Source organism: Ranitomeya imitator, chromosome 3 (assembly GCF_032444005.1).
Source record: "Ranitomeya imitator isolate aRanImi1 chromosome 3, aRanImi1.pri, whole genome shotgun sequence".
Classification (NCBI taxonomy): Eukaryota; Metazoa; Chordata; class Amphibia; order Anura; family Dendrobatidae; genus Ranitomeya; species Ranitomeya imitator.
Window position 1 is genome coordinate 66,016,086 of NC_091284.1, and position 15,902 is coordinate 66,031,987.

General features: G+C 39.4%; 1 protein-coding gene across 3 annotated transcripts in view; it reads right to left on the reverse strand.

Moving 5' to 3' along the window:
• ROBO1 (roundabout guidance receptor 1) overlaps nucleotides 1–15,902 on the reverse strand; it is a 1,753,811-nt gene that overhangs the window by 1,302,000 nt on the left and 435,909 nt on the right. For all 3 annotated transcript variants that reach the window (XM_069760963.1, XM_069760965.1, XM_069760968.1), the window contains exon 2: nucleotides 11,103–11,224. In XM_069760963.1, the coding sequence (XP_069617064.1) occupies nucleotides 11,103–11,190 (88 nt within the window). In that variant the 5' untranslated portion in view covers nucleotides 11,191–11,224. The remainder of the gene's footprint in view (nucleotides 1–11,102; nucleotides 11,225–15,902) is intronic.

Genomic DNA, 15,902 nt, shown 5'->3' on the forward strand with positions numbered 1-15,902 from the left:
GCAACGTCATCGAAGGTCCTTCACCCTGCATTTTTAGGAACGGAGGCTACCGATAACACCGCTAAGGTCCAGGGTCCGCCGGAGGGGTGAGTATATCCATATTTTTTATTTTTATTCTTTATTTTTTACATGAATATGGATCCCAGGGCCTGAAGGAGAGTTTCCTCTCCTTCAGACCCTGGGAACCATCCAGGATACATTCCGATATTTGTATCCCATTGACTTGTATTGGTATCGGGTATCGGTAACGGCGATATCCGATATTTTTCGGATATCGGCCGATATAATCCGATACCGATACTTTCAAATATCAGAAGGTATCGCTCAACACTAATTACAAGCTGTTGGAAATTGCCAGGATCTGCAGTTTTCCAAAAATTTGTCACAAATTTAATCAGCATCAAATCAATTTGCTCATCTCTACTTGTATGCCATTATATATTTTTTTTATTTGAATTGTGAAATACTGGATTTTTAACCAAATTTGTGTAATGGTAATGGACAGTACACATATTATCTCTATTAATCAATATGTCAAGTGAATGCTATTATTTTAAATCACAACCAACCACATCTTCTCAGATTTCCTATTGATGTCAGTGACCAATCAATACAAGATTTCTTTGAACCTTTAGGCAACAACTTGGTTAAGTAAGACCTCAAGTCTGGGTGTTCAACATAATGGAAGATACACTGGAAAAAAAATAAAGATTGAGCTTCTTTTATTTGATCTGGGACCACAATCAGGCATGAAGCCACTAAAGAAAGCAGATATCTGCCTTTATAAAGTAATCAGTCAGTTCAGGTCTAGGGCTGTGATGAAAATTACTAAGAAGGGATGAAATCACAATGCCACCTGTGATTTTATTCTGAAAATAAATTGATGGGTAGAGCAATAACAATGAAAACTGCCTTTTTAGTGGATTCTGTGAAGCTCTGATGAGATTGAAACCAATGTAGAGAGATGGAACTAGTTATCATGGAAATAAGTTGAGCTCCACAGGTGCTCATTTTAGAACAACAGCAAATGCCTTTTTGACAGGTAAATTGCCTTGGATAGATTTCGAGCTCTTTTACCTTTCTGTCTAATGCCATCATCTGTGATCTGAATATTTATTTTGGGAATGTGAACATTTTTAGAAAGTAAGAATAAGTCTTAGTTATGTATCACAGTGTCTTGTATATGCCCTGTATATATGTAATGGAAGTGCATAATTTTCTGCTACTATCTTAAAGAGGACCTATCAATTCACATATACAGTACACCTTCTCATTTAAAGATTGTTCTGTATTTTCATGACTATGAAAATTGTACATTCACACTGAAGTCATCAAAACAATGAATTAACACATGTGGAATTATATACTTAACAAAAAAGTGTGAAACAACTGAAATGATGTCTTATATTCTAGGTTCTTCAAAGTAGCCACCTTTTGCTTTGATGACTGCTTTTATAAGTCAGGGCTTATTAATACATCAGTATTTTTTCTTGTATGCAAAGAACTGTCAGAGTTTTATCAGTGTTTTTTTTATCAGATTTTCAGCAGCTTTTGGTTAGTTTTTACCATCAGAGTTTAATCAGTTTTTCTCATATGAAAAAAAAAAATGATGGCGATTTCTCAAGCCTCTATCATCAAACAAAACATATCACGTGGATGGCATCCAAGTTCTGGCCTATTATTAGGGATCTAGAGCCTTGCATTGGCTAGTTTGATTGGTGACTCAAATAAATATTGGACAAGTTTCCATGATTTTATGTGGACCACTCGCTTTGCAATAATATATAGAAATGTGAACAGCTCCATAGACCATAATTAGCAGAAGTTCTATGTGGGGAAAAACTGATGTCTGAATGAACCCTTGTGCTTTGATCCACCTGAATCTCATATGTGAATCTGAATCAAAATAGATGTTTCTAATTATGTATTTAATATTCTTATTGTTAACTTTTTATATATTTAGATTTTTCTTTTTTCTTTCCATTAAACACATTTGTTGAGAATAGTTTTTTCTTGCATTCTAATTTCATTTTATCTTACAAATTGCTCAGATTTTATAACTTATTGCTAAGTCCACATCTTAGCGTGGCGCCTCTCCCACCTCCTTGCAGGGAAGCCATGGCGGCGTCCGTGTGTTTGCCCTGTCTCCTGTGCATGCCACACAGGCTTCTGGCTGTGAGCCTAGTGCACGCGCTTCTCAGGGCACGCATAATTGGAAAAATGTCCCAAGCTAATAGCTGGGAAGCATTTAGTATAAAAGGAAACCTCCCTATTAGGGAGCTGCCTGGGCAAGTCCTGTAGTTTCCCAACATTGTGTGTGCAACTGTATGTTACCAGGCCCCTTAAGGTACCGTCACACATAACGATATCGTTAACGATATCGTTGCTTTTTGTGACGTAGCAACGATATCATTAAGGAAATCGTTATGTGTGACAGCGACCAACGATCAGGCCCCTGCTGGGAGATCGTTGGTCGCTGAGGAAAGTCCAGAACTTTATTTCGTCGCTGGACTTCCCGCTGACATCGCTGGATCGGCGTGTGTGACACCGATCCAGCGATGTCTTCACTGGTAAACAGGGTAAACATCGGGTTACTAAGCGCAGGGCCGCGCTTAGTAACCCGATGTTTACCCTGGTTACCAGCGTAAAAGTAAAAAAAAACAAACACTACATACTTACCTTCAGCTGTCTGTCCCCGGCGCTCAGCTTCTCTGCACTACTCCTGCATCCTGTGTCAGCGCCAGCCAGCCGGAAAGCAAAGCGGTGACGTCACCGCTCTGCTTTCCGGCTGACCGGCGCTGACAGTGCAGAGGAAAGAACAGCGCCGGAGGACAGACAGCTGAAGGTAAGTATGTAGTGTTTGTTTTTTTAACGTTTATGCTGGTAACCAGGGTAAATATCGGGTTACTAAGCGCGGTCCTGCGCTTAGTAACCCGATGTTTACCCTGGTTACCGGGGACCTCGGGATCGTTGGTCGCTGGAGAGCTGTCTGTGTGACAGCTCTCCAGCGACCAAACAGCGACGCTGCAGCGATCGACATCGTTGTCGGTATCGCTGCAGCGTCGCTTAGTGTGACGGTACCTTTACACTGTTTAAAGTTAGTTTTCAAACCTGTTTCTGTCCCTGTACATCCATTATAGGGTACATAACCCACAGCCACTCCGGTGGTAATTGAACTCTGCAGTTGCTTCAGCAGATACCGATCAAGAGGCCGCTCCAGTATAACCTGAATCCTGAAGCCTCACTTGTCTTAACAGGCTCTGAACTCAGCTTAGTCAGTGACTCCAAATCCAAAAGAGCGTACCTTTGGGTTCAGCAGCTGCATTACTGGGGACAACCTATGAATGGTATCTGGTGGCTACCTGCAGCTCCACCCTGTCTCCATATTCAGGTGCTCCAATGAAAACCAGGTAGCCATTTAGCTATGCCCCTGCTAGGCAAGTACGGCTTTGTTACACATTGGGACCATGAACCAAGTGCGCCACCTGCGAGCATGACGCATACAGTGGCATTAGTCAGCCAGATGAGTTTATAATAAAAAAACATATCTCTCATGTTGCTACTACATGGAATAGAGCAACTTCAAGACAGTAAAAAGCAGTACAAATAGTTTTACATATTGATGTATATCAGCAAGTGAAAGACAATAATATCTCTGGTTATTAAATGAGGTCTAGGGATACAGTTAACATAAGCAGCAAGAGTTCTCCTGGCACATTATTGTTCATGCCCATATAATAAATGAATGAGACATTGCAGAGAAACTTCCATATCCAAGTTGCATGTAGAACTCCAGCATTATATTGCAAATATTAGACATGTCCAATCAATACACAAAATGTTGTTATGAATTTACCCCTAAATTTGAATTAGCAAGAAGTCTTTGACGTTAAAGACATGTGACAAAGTCAATGTAATGCCTATTCAGCAGTGGATCATTGGAACTAAAACTGATATCATTTTTTAATTTTGCTTTATGGTTTGGAAAGACTTCAATGCATAGTAAACGTATTTTCACAGTAGGTTTGATTTGGACCAATATTTGTTTGCACCAATTAGAGCAAAACTGCCCAAATCTAATCTTAGGAAATTCACTTATTTATACGATATCTTCTTGATATTCCAACAGTGAGAAATCAAATTATTTGAAATAAACTTTTGGAAAAATTTTAAGTCCTAAGTTATCGACCTAGAACCCAAAGCTCACATAAACACCCACTTTAAGCTACTTATGATTAATCTTTACTCCTCACAAGAAAATAAGTAAGATATCTAGGAAACAAACTGGGCTCTGCGTTAAATGGAGAATTGCCTGTGATTTGGTGTGGATATTATGAAACTTAAAATAAAAGTCCCAATGCAGAATTAGTATGAGGAGCCTACACCTCCCATGTGCCATTTAATACCTATAGCATCTGATATGCCAGATGGATCTCTGGGCTTCCTCCTGGACTAGGACCTGGGTGCAGCATCCATATCTGCAGCCTATGATAGAATATTCAAGAAACCCAAGGATAATCCTTAAAAAGTTATATAATTATTCCGTAAAATATTTTAAAAAATCACAATAATAGGAAGACACGGCAATTTTTCTGCAATATTTTGCCTTTCTCAATCCTCAAAATACAGTTATTACAGGATATTCTCCTGTTTTTGGCCTAGTGGGAGGCCCTACTAAGCAAGCACAGAATTTATCAATTGTGCATGAGACTTGGTCACTGGATTAAGTAAATTCTGCAACCTTTGGTGCCATATAACGTGCTACAGAATTTAGAAATAATATTTTGTGACAGGCATTAAAGATTTATCCTTTTTACACATTTATGTACAAATGGAAGCCTTCATGTTTGAATACAGTGTCCCACTTCAACTAAGCAAAAAGTATGAGCTACCATATTTTAATCTGCTGCACAATTTTTAATTGATATCCTGACTTTTGTTTCATGTGTTTGCCCTGTAGCTTACCAATCTCTATGCCCTACACGGATAACCAAGCCTCATCGGTATGAGATGCCAGAAATGTTAAATGATTCTTGACCATTCTCCATCCTTGCTTGTTCAGGAGATATAGAACTGAATGTTGACATTTGATTTTCCTCTGCAAGTTCTGGCTGCACATAAAATGATTCACGTTCGTAAAAGGATTTTCGACAACTGACGTTACTGAACAGATTTATGAAGCAAACCTATTGCAAAGCACTTCAATGGTAATAGAATAAGCTAAACTGCTTACACAGCTGACTGAGAGAAAAGTTGCCCAATTCACTGCCAGCATAAGTTTGCGAAAATGAAAAGTGACACTAAAGAATAGTGAAAAATAAATTATTAAAGGAACATCAACTGTAAATACAGTTATATTTTTGGGTATTGTCTCTGCAAAGGACCAATTCTATTTATCAGAAAATCCCAAACAAGTCTGTCTTTCTCCACTTACGATCTTTAGCATTACCACTAATTCCAGTCACATTTTAGCACACTTAGATATGATTAGGACCATAAAACAATATGATGTTCAAAAGTTTCTAATGGAAGAATATGTCATCATTGAGCAGTAATTGAGCCAATGCAGTTCCTACAGCTCCATAATACAATTGTGTAAAGTCTTCTCTTTCAAGCCTTGAAAGGTTTTACTGGGACCAAAAAGTCAAAGGGATGTCCACCATAAACTTTCTTCCAAAATGTTTGCTATTTGCAAAAATAAAAAATGTTGCCTTTGTTACACACTGGCAATCCAGTTCTGCTTCCTTGCTGCTGCCCCCAGTTTTTGCTGCAGTGATGATGGCTTAGAGTTCATGTGGGTGAAGATGGTACAAGATAAACAAGCCCAAAATCTTTCCTGCAACAGTCAATACATCAACTCTATCATAAACGACAGGCAATTGTGGAGAAGTGTTGGGGGTAAAATTGAACTATATTGGCTTAAAGAAGAAATTGTATTTTGCTATTGCCCAATGAGAGTTTCCACCTCTTTGCTTTTCCAATCTGTCAATGATGTAACATCTTTTTCCCTGTCAGGCTTTCCTCTGGGTCCTTTAAATATACAAATTGCCATAGCTAACATCAACTGCAATGGAAGCTGGAAATGCTGTATATGTACCCTGAGTGCCAAAAGGTGGAATGGATGGGTTTGTCAGCTAGTCAGGAGCTGTCCATGAGTCAATGTCAGGTAAATAAAAAAATTTCACAGGACCCTGGTCCATCAAATATGAAGACTGTGAACATATTTCTACCTGCCAGCATCCCCGACTCCTTTTCTGATGAGTAGGAATTGCACGCTACACACATGGTGTTGCGTTGGACCTATTAAAACCTGGAAAAGCAAATATTTTTGTCTAACTGTTAGTACCAGGCATAAGGTATAGGAAAATAAGTATTTGATACACTGCGGATTTTGAAAGTTTCCCCAACTGCAAAAAATGAAGAGGTCTGTAATATTTTTGTAGGTACACTTAAACTGCGATAGACAGAATCTTAAAAAAAAACTGAAAATCACATTGTTTGACTCTTACATAGCTAATTTGCATTTTATTACATGAAATAAGTGTCATGATCTAGGCTGGGGTCTGTTTCTTGCTATTCTTCCCTTGGTCTGGTCATTCAGGGGTTAACCTTCTGTTAGGTGTCGAGTTCCCACCGCTGCACAGGGGGAATCTTGAACCACCTCCGCTGCGGTCTCTCATTCTCCTCTAGTCGCAGTGGAGACGGCTCAGCAGAGACGTCAGTTCCAGCGCCTGGCTCAGGCAGATACTGTGCATTTGGTTACTGCTGCCCTTCCAGGTTCAGCCAATATAACCAGTATTGATCTGCGGCGAGCAGGCGCTACTGGGCCTAAGTCCTACTTTTCTTCTTCTGAGCATGCTCAAGGGAAGACCACTCATTGGAGGTCAGGGGTCACATGCTCACGTCCTGTGGCAGCTCCTATTGGACCAATAGGAAGGTCCCAGAGAGCTACAGCTATAAAAGGTTCGCATGGCCACACGGCCATGCGCTAGTATAAACCTGTTATCGTGTGTGTGGATGTATGCCTGTTCTGGTGATTGCTCCTTAATCATTCCCATTCCTAGTGTTGTTGAATGTTTGCGAATGTTGGAGCTGCCTAGTTCTTGCTCATAGATTGAGCGACTGACCCTGTTTCACCCTGATTTATCCTCTGTCCATTTTCTCAGTTTCCTTGCCTTCCCATTCCTGCTTCCCCCTTGTCTAGCTGTGTGCTCCCCATGCTGTGACCTTTGGAATCTGACCTGGCTTGTCCTCTGACCTGTTTTCCTGTCTCACGTCTCTGGCATCTCTGCTCCTAACTGTCTCTGACTTCTTTGACTTGTATCTGATCACATGTATTGCTGTTGCTCCTGGTAATGCATCTCCTGTCCATTCCTGACCCGGCTTGTCTGACCACTCTCTCACCACCTAGTGGCGCCTGCACTGCCGCAATATAGTGTTACGCCGTGTGTGCTACCTCTCTTCCTCCAAACACGGCGAGGAGAGTTAATACCAATAAGTTGTTTAATGGTCTCATCTGACCACATGACCTTTTCCAATCCCTTTTCAGAATAATCGGGATGGTCATTGGCGAACTTAGAACGGACCTGGACATGTGCTGGCATGACCAGGGGGACTTTGCGTGCCCTGCAGGATTTTAATCCATGATGGCATTGTGTGTTACTACAATAATTCATTGACCAGGTCCTCCCGTGTAGTTCTGGGCTGATTCCTGTCCTTTCTCAGAATCACCCTTACCACACGCATTGACATCTTACATAGAGTCCCTGAGTGAAGAAGATTGACAGTCATTTTGTGTTTCTTTTGTTTTCTAATAATTGTACCAACAGTTGTTGCCTTCTCACCAAACTGCTTGCCTATTGTCCTGTAGCTCATCCCAGCCTTGTGCAGGTCTACAATTTCGTCCCTGGTATCCTTAGACAGCTCTTTGATCTTAGCCATGGTGTAGATGATGGAGTGTAATCCATTAAGCGTGTGGACAGGTGACTTTTCTATAGCTTGCAAATTCAAACAGATGAAATTAATACAGGAAAGGAGTGCTTAGTAGGAGGGCTTCTTATAGAAAAAATAACACACCTGTGAGAGCCACAATTCTTGCTGGTTGGTAGGTGATCAAATACTTATTTCATGCAATAAAATGCAATTTGATTATTTAAAAATCTTGCAATGTGATTTTCTTGTTATTTTTAGATTCTCTCTCTTACAGTAGTGTACCTACGATAAAAATAAAAATTATTTTTTAGGTTGGAAAATATGCAAAATTGTCAGTGGGTCAATACTTTGTCACCACTGTACGTAGTAGTTATTGAAGATAGAATGTAGCATGACAAACTAATGCGATCCAGAACACCTGCAATCTTCAAGAACAGGATTCAAAATTGAGAAAATGGCTTGGGTGATCCGGGAGTTTTACATGAAGGTCAAAACTACGAGAAGGACACTTTAAAAGCTTTCTATTTTTAATATATTTTGATTCTTAAAAATAGTTGGCTGGAGGATTATGGGTTAATCTGGATTTAGGGAATTGTATTTGATTTATTTTCCTCTACCAAGGTTAAAGTCCATTGTTTAATTGTTACTTGTCAGTTGATGGAGTATATAAAGCAGAATAAAACTGATCATTCGCTTCATTAGAATAATGCATGTATTATTAATTTGTGTTGCAGCACACCTTTGATCATAAATTCTAGCATTGCTTTCACCACTGCCTTCCATTTGATTTTTTTTTTAATTAGGGATTCCTGCTCCCTACTATATTGTAATTTAGAGATCAAATGTCATCTACTAATATGAGAAGATGGCACTTATGGGTTTGACCAAAGCAATATTGACAAAGACATAACTTCATGACCTTGATAATACAATTCTAAGAGCAAAATTCTCATGAAATCCAAAAAGCCCAAGAAAGATTTGACACTTATTACAAGTTGCATAGCAATAAGAACAATTAACAATAACAAGCACAATAAATTAGGAATATAAGACCACATTCCCACAATGAGTATTTGGTGAATTTTTGATGTTATGTATTTACTACATCATTGCATTTTTTTATCTATGTTTTTTTTACATGTATTTTATTGTGTTTTTTCAGCTGTGTTTTCTGTCTCTTTCTATATATCACGATTTTAAAAAAAATACTTCTTTTTGGATACTTTCTGTTACTTAGCTTTAATAACATTTTATTGATTTAGTCATGTATGGATTATTTGCATTTTTAGTGCACTCTGAAAACACGTGTTTTATTTTACCTGTGGATTTTTCTCATCTTGCTCAAGCCTACAGTATAGGGGGAAAATCTGCAAATAAAATGTGTATTTACAGCAAGTGAAATTGACATGTTGCAAATTTTAAAAACACACTCCAGGTCAGTTTACGCAGTGTAAATGAAGCAGGTTAGTCATGAGATTTCTATAAATCCCATCTACTTTGCTAGATCTGTAAGGCACTGTATTTTTTGAACAGCGAATATACACAGCATCAAAAATGCACCAAATGCTCATCGTGGAAACTTAACTACTCACTTGTATGCTTAAGTAACTATATATAAGGAATTAATTAAAATAGAACTTTTCAGTCTTTCCCAAAAGGTTTTATCCACGGTTTGAAAATAGGGTTTTATTTCTTTTTCAAATAGCGCTTGCCTGTCCTTGGGTTGTGTCTGGGATTTCCACTTCAAGCACATTGGAATTGGTTGTAGAACAAGATATAGCCCATGAATAGGCATGGGATCATTTATAGAAACAAAATAACCCCTATATTCTAATTCAATGCAACCTTCTTAAATGGAATGTCAACAAGATTTCACACCCCAAACTATTTATATGTGCACCTTTACATGGTCTATCAGTTCCTCCTTTATTAAGAAATCAGCATTTGAACTGATATGCAAATGGTGCTGAAAGATTGTGGTAGATCTGAAGCCTCTGTCACTCCAGCTCTATTCTGTGCCCAGAGTCACCTCCTCCGGCTTGACTGACAGCCTCTATGGCTGTGTGTGACTTCAGTCAAAGGAGTCATCAGTCAAGCAGTAGGAGGAAGTGCAGGTGATCAATAGAGCTGGAGTGACAGAAAATGCAGATCTTCAGCCTCAATTCAAAGGCTCATTTCTCAGGAAGGGAGGAGCAGACTGGCCATGGAAAGGTATCACTGGACTTGTCTTTAAAAGAGCAACATGCACACATAGTTTGTGAGGTGAATTCCTGCTAACAGATTCCTTTTAATACCATTGGATATTATATTCAGTTACATAACAATAGTTTAATTTCTGTATGAATAATCTATAAAAGAATGATCTTGTATTTTGAAAATGTGCTACTTTTTAGGTAGATATACCCAAAAGTAAATAAAGTATAAAACCCAGGTAAAATTTAAATATGTGTTGATTCATAAGATTAAAAGATTAAACAAAAAAACATGATATACAGTGAAATTCTTATATGGGACTAGAACAAGGCAGAGTGAATCCTGGACACCAAAACCATAGATAAAACACGTGTAACAGGTAAATACAGATGCACAGATGTTAAGGTAATGATGGCCACATATTAGGCGTATCTCATAAAAATAAAAATAAAAGTCAAGTGGGCTAAATAGCTGATACACAAGTGTGCTTGTACAGAGGCGGAACACAAGTTTGACTAATACATTAAAAAGTTTTTAGGATATTGCATATGAGCATATAAGAGGCTACAACAACCAGGGGCTAAGTTGGGACAAAATACACGTAGAGGTTCAATAAGGAATATTCCAATGTAATGGAAAGTACAATGTGCTAAAGTGCAAGTGCATGGGAAGTGGGAGCATTTGAATAAGTAAGTGCAAAAGGAGCTAAATCCAAATACATAGGCATAAAAGATGAATGAGAGTGCTGCCAATACCTGGGTAGTAAGGTTGCTCAGGCGAAAGATAGGTATATATCCTATGATTCTAGAACTGTAATCGCATAGTACATGGTAAGTTGGATTTTCCAGTTATATTCAATAATAAAATTGGATCCCAACAAGAATGACATATATGCTTCCCTCTACTTCCATATTATCATTGTGTGAACAGAGCTTATAACAAACATTTAGTTGTAGGCTGTGGCTTATTCACCTTACCTGGAATCATCTGGGCGAGTACCAAGTGAAGAAACAGTTGGACTGAAACCACAGACAGGAAAAATGAGGGCATTCTTGTCCATTTCATCTTGACCCTGCTTTGTTCATTACCTCGATGCTATCTGAATGATATAATCGAAAAGAGACAGGAAAGTGTTCAGAGCCTAGTGTCAATTTCAAGGAGAATACTGACAAATGACATGATTAATATAGAAGCATGCATTTCACTCCGAATGACGTTCGATACAAAAACCAGCACTTCACAATTTTCTACTTTACGGGAAATTATTAAATGGCTGAGAGACATAATAAACGCGGGACAGTTTGTCAGAATGTGCTAAGTCAAGGGTTTGGATAATATCATTTATACGAGCTCCACAGTCACAGTAGAAAAATAATAATTGTATACATTTATATCCTCAGCTATTTCTTCCCATTATGATTCTGTATAACATTCTCTCTGTGAATTCCCGCAAATCTTTATTTTAAAGCGATAATAGTTAAGTCATTTGCCCGTTGTGATACCTAGAGTAGTGGTTTTTATACAGTTTGGTGTTTTATTCTTTGTATTTGACACATTTAGGGCACTAGATAAACACACGGCTATATTGTAAATGTAAATTGGATTTTTAGATGAGATGAGTAAAATTAATCAATTTTAATGATAACTATAAAGCCGGAACGGCCATACTAAAGTTAGCGGCAATGTTGTAATGCAAATAAATATAGAAATAAAGTAAAAGTTAATGTGATCGGATACACAAGTAATATATTTAAAAAAAACATTTATAAAATAAGTATGTACATAACTACAGCTGGAGCATTATGCAGTATTCATTACATAAAGAGGCACTGAAGGACACTAGGGTTATTGGAAGAAAGTGTCTTGCGGAAGGGACACAAAAGCAGAATAGCAGTGAATGATGGTGTACAGTTATAGAAGAATTGATAGTCCTATTACTTAGACAAGTGCAATCTAGCGCAAAGTTAGCCTAGAGAGTTTTAATATACATCATAGAAGTACATGGAAAAGGAGCAAGAAGTCTCCATTTCACATAACCACAGGTCTGGATCAATAGTCTTGATTCACTTTCAAAGGTTTTTGGTCAATATTTTGGACCCATGGTATTAGACTTTCTTTGTATTTGTAGCTTTGCACTTGCAATTTATTCTTTTCCAGAACCATATAATATAATGTCTGTAAATCGCTGTGGATTATTGGTACTATATTATTGAGAAAAATAAATAAATAAATATATATGCGATATATATACACTTGTGGTCCAAAGTGATGGCACTATTGAAATTGTTCCAGAAAAAGTATTTTTTCCCAGCAAATTATTGCAATTACACATGTTTCGATATACACATGTTTATTTCATTCATGTATGTACTGAAACACACAAAAAAATGAAAAACAGCAAATTGCACATCATTTTACTCCAAACCCCCAAAATGGTCTGGACAAAATTGTTGGCACTCTCATCTTAATATTTGGTTGCACATCCTTTGGAATAAGTAACTGCAATCGATCGCTCTTTATAACCATCAACAAGCTTCTTACATCTCTCAGTTGGAATTTTGGACCACTCTTCTTTTGTAAACTGCTCCAGGTCTCTCATATTTGAAGGCACCATCTACTAACAGCAATTCAAAGATCTCTCACAGGTGTTCAATGTCTATCAAGGTCTTCCTGTCTGTATCAATGCATGCGTTTGGCACATGGAGAGGTAGGACATTAGTGATAGGGACCATCCATGTATTGGTACACCTTGATGTGGTTGGAAGGCTTTTGTGCACTTTGATAAAAAAATTAAGAGTTTTTAATGGTTAAAGAAATAGTGGAGTTCATGCACTCATTAATCGCTGTATGCTGATGCATCGTATAAATATATATTTGTGTATTGGTGACATAGTGTATTTGTGCACCTGAACAATAATTTAATACCAAATGTGTTTGGGCCCTTTAATAAAAATGTAAGTATACAGTATATTGGGGTGTGTGGCCCCTTCTAGGGTTCAGCATTATCATCTACACATCCTTCCCAGACAAGCTATAAATTGCTAGCTACATCTGGTTTTCTTTCACCTCTCCATGCAGATGAGTCCTGGTTTAGCACAAGGTGAGGTAGAACAAAAAGTTATACAGACCATCCATATTTAGGTACACTTTAATGTGGTTGGATGGCTTTTGCGTTCTTTGATCAAATAAAGCTAACTAAGTACCTTACGTTTTTAACATTTACAGCAATAGAGGAGTTCATGTGTTCATTAATCATAGTTGTCACGAAAAGGGGATGACCTTTGGCCAGCACACGGCTATCACATGTGCAGGGGGCTTATCTTAGTTATCTCACCGCTGCTACAATGTGATGAGACACATAAACAAGGCTATTGACCTATCAATTTACCCCAGGGGCTTATTTTAGTTATCCCACTGCTGCTACAATATGTCACGAACTGCAGGGGATTTATGTATATCTCACTTTCCAGTTATGCTTTGAAATTTGCAGCTTTCCGGCGCCCCCCTTACCCTCAAGTCAGTCAGGGAACTACACCTAGGATAGTTAGTCACCGGATGGGCCGATTCACTGTGGACTGGCAAGCAGGCATGCTGCAGCGAGGGAATTATAAATGCTCAGGCCGCAGCCAGACAAAAGCTTATAAAACCCGTTCCGTCGCTGCCAGCTCACCTGCTTAGCCCAGAAAACACTTCGCTGCCACCAGCTCCGATTTTAACAAGGATCAACGGATCCAGGGCCAACCCAAATTAGTAGCGTAATTAACTTCAGGCATGTGAAAATTCGTTATAGAACATGGAGAAAACCAAACTAGTCAATTTTATATTTTACTCCGAAAAGATGGGCAGTGTGTTAGGTGTCAAGTTCTCACCGCTGCACAGGGGAAATCTCGAACCACCTCTACTGCGGTCTCCCATTCTTCTCCAGCTGCAGGGGAGCCTGCTCAGCAGAGACATTGTTCCCAGCATCTGGCTCAGGCAGATACTGTGCGCTTGGTTACTGCTGCCCTTCCAGGCTCAGCCAATGTAATCAGCACTGTTCATCAATAAGCAAACGCTCCTGGGACTAAGCCCTGCTTTTCCTCTATTGAGCATGCCCAAGGGAAGACCTCTCATTGGAAGTCAGGGGTCACATTCTCAGGTCCTGTAGCAGCTCCTATTGGACCACTAGGAAGGTCCTGGAGAGCTTCCTCTATAAAAGGTTTGCATGGCCGCACAGCCATGCGCTAGTATAATCTTGATAACATGTGTGTGGTGTGTAGATGAATGGCTGTTGATGGATGAAAGCTCCTTAATCATTCCCATTCCTAGTGTTGTTGACTGCTCGCGAATGGTGGAAGCTATCTAGCGCCCGACAGTGCTACCTGCACACCTAGCAAACGTTACAGTGCATTTTGCAGTGCCCGCTTATACGGCACCGTGCCCTATCAGTGCACTTTCCTGACAGCCTGTCAGTGTAGGGTGGGACTTCCCGCTTGGACTCTGCATCTGACTCGGTGCATACTCAGGCGCAGGCTCAAAAGCCACCTAGGGTCAGAACGAGTCCAATCACCAGATTAGTGGGGGTGATTCATGGGGATCCCACTAGTGTCTTGCAGCTGCACCCTGTGTCTGTTAACAGGGCGCAGCATATTTTGGCAGCTCTGTGAAGCAACAGAGTTCACAAGTATTCACATGGGGTGAAGTCTAACAAACATGTGAACAAGTGTCCATCTGCCATAACTCAGCAGCTGGTACCATCTCTGCACGGTGGACCCCGGGCTGCGAACGCACCTCATATCTATCTCTTTATTATTTGGTGCATTCTGCTAGCATTAGCATAGTGTTTACAAAAGGTATATAAAGGCTTTACAATATGAGACAATTAAAGTATGTACAGCAATTACAAAAAAAAATGGATTAAAGAAGATAAACACTCACATGTTGCTTAGGTCAGTCCAGGCTAACCATGCTGGTGGTAGGAGCCAGACATCACAATGCATCAGAGGGTCTTGGTGCAGCAGCTACCCAGGTAAAACTGAAGGCTGGGCTGTCTGGCAGTAACTTATACTTGTAGGCTGTGACATCACAAAAGGGGGTTGAGTTACCATCGTTCTCCCCTTTTCTCAGAGTTACAGATTGGCTAGTAATACTTAACATTATCATATCTTGCCTGGAGGACCTAGCAGAGTGACGGCACACATATCGCTCATCTTATTTGACATTAGCTTTGCAATGATTCCAAACTCGGGCTAGCTATTCCACTCGGTCCAGGAGAAATCCATTTCTCAGGTTCTTTTGGAGCTAAAGTTTAGCGACATGCGCTGAAGCGATGCTCTATTGAAGCAAGTTCCAAATATGTATCCGGCATATTTCTATCACACACTGGTGTTGCATTACGGCTTCTGTAATATCTTCCCCACATCCCCACATACAGCAAGCCCATGTACTTTGAAACAAAGACATTTTGAAGGGGGGGAAGGAAGGAGTGAGGAGAGAGAGTAGTGTTACAGGAGCCGTGGACAGATGTCCCCTAGTAGGGCTGCGAGGGGGGCCATATGCAGTGTGTGTGATAACAAGGGAAAATTATTCGCCATTTGATACATTATCGTGACAATAGTGTATGGATGCATTGTGTATGTATATGTGTGTATTTGCATGTGGTGAGAAGGACAGGTAGCAGAATTAGGAAGGATGAGTACAGTACTATTCTCCAACCAGAAAAGCTATATATTATGTCAACAGGACTTTATGCCTCAACTTATTCTTGTGCACATGTAGTTCTTTCAAAGATAACTCCA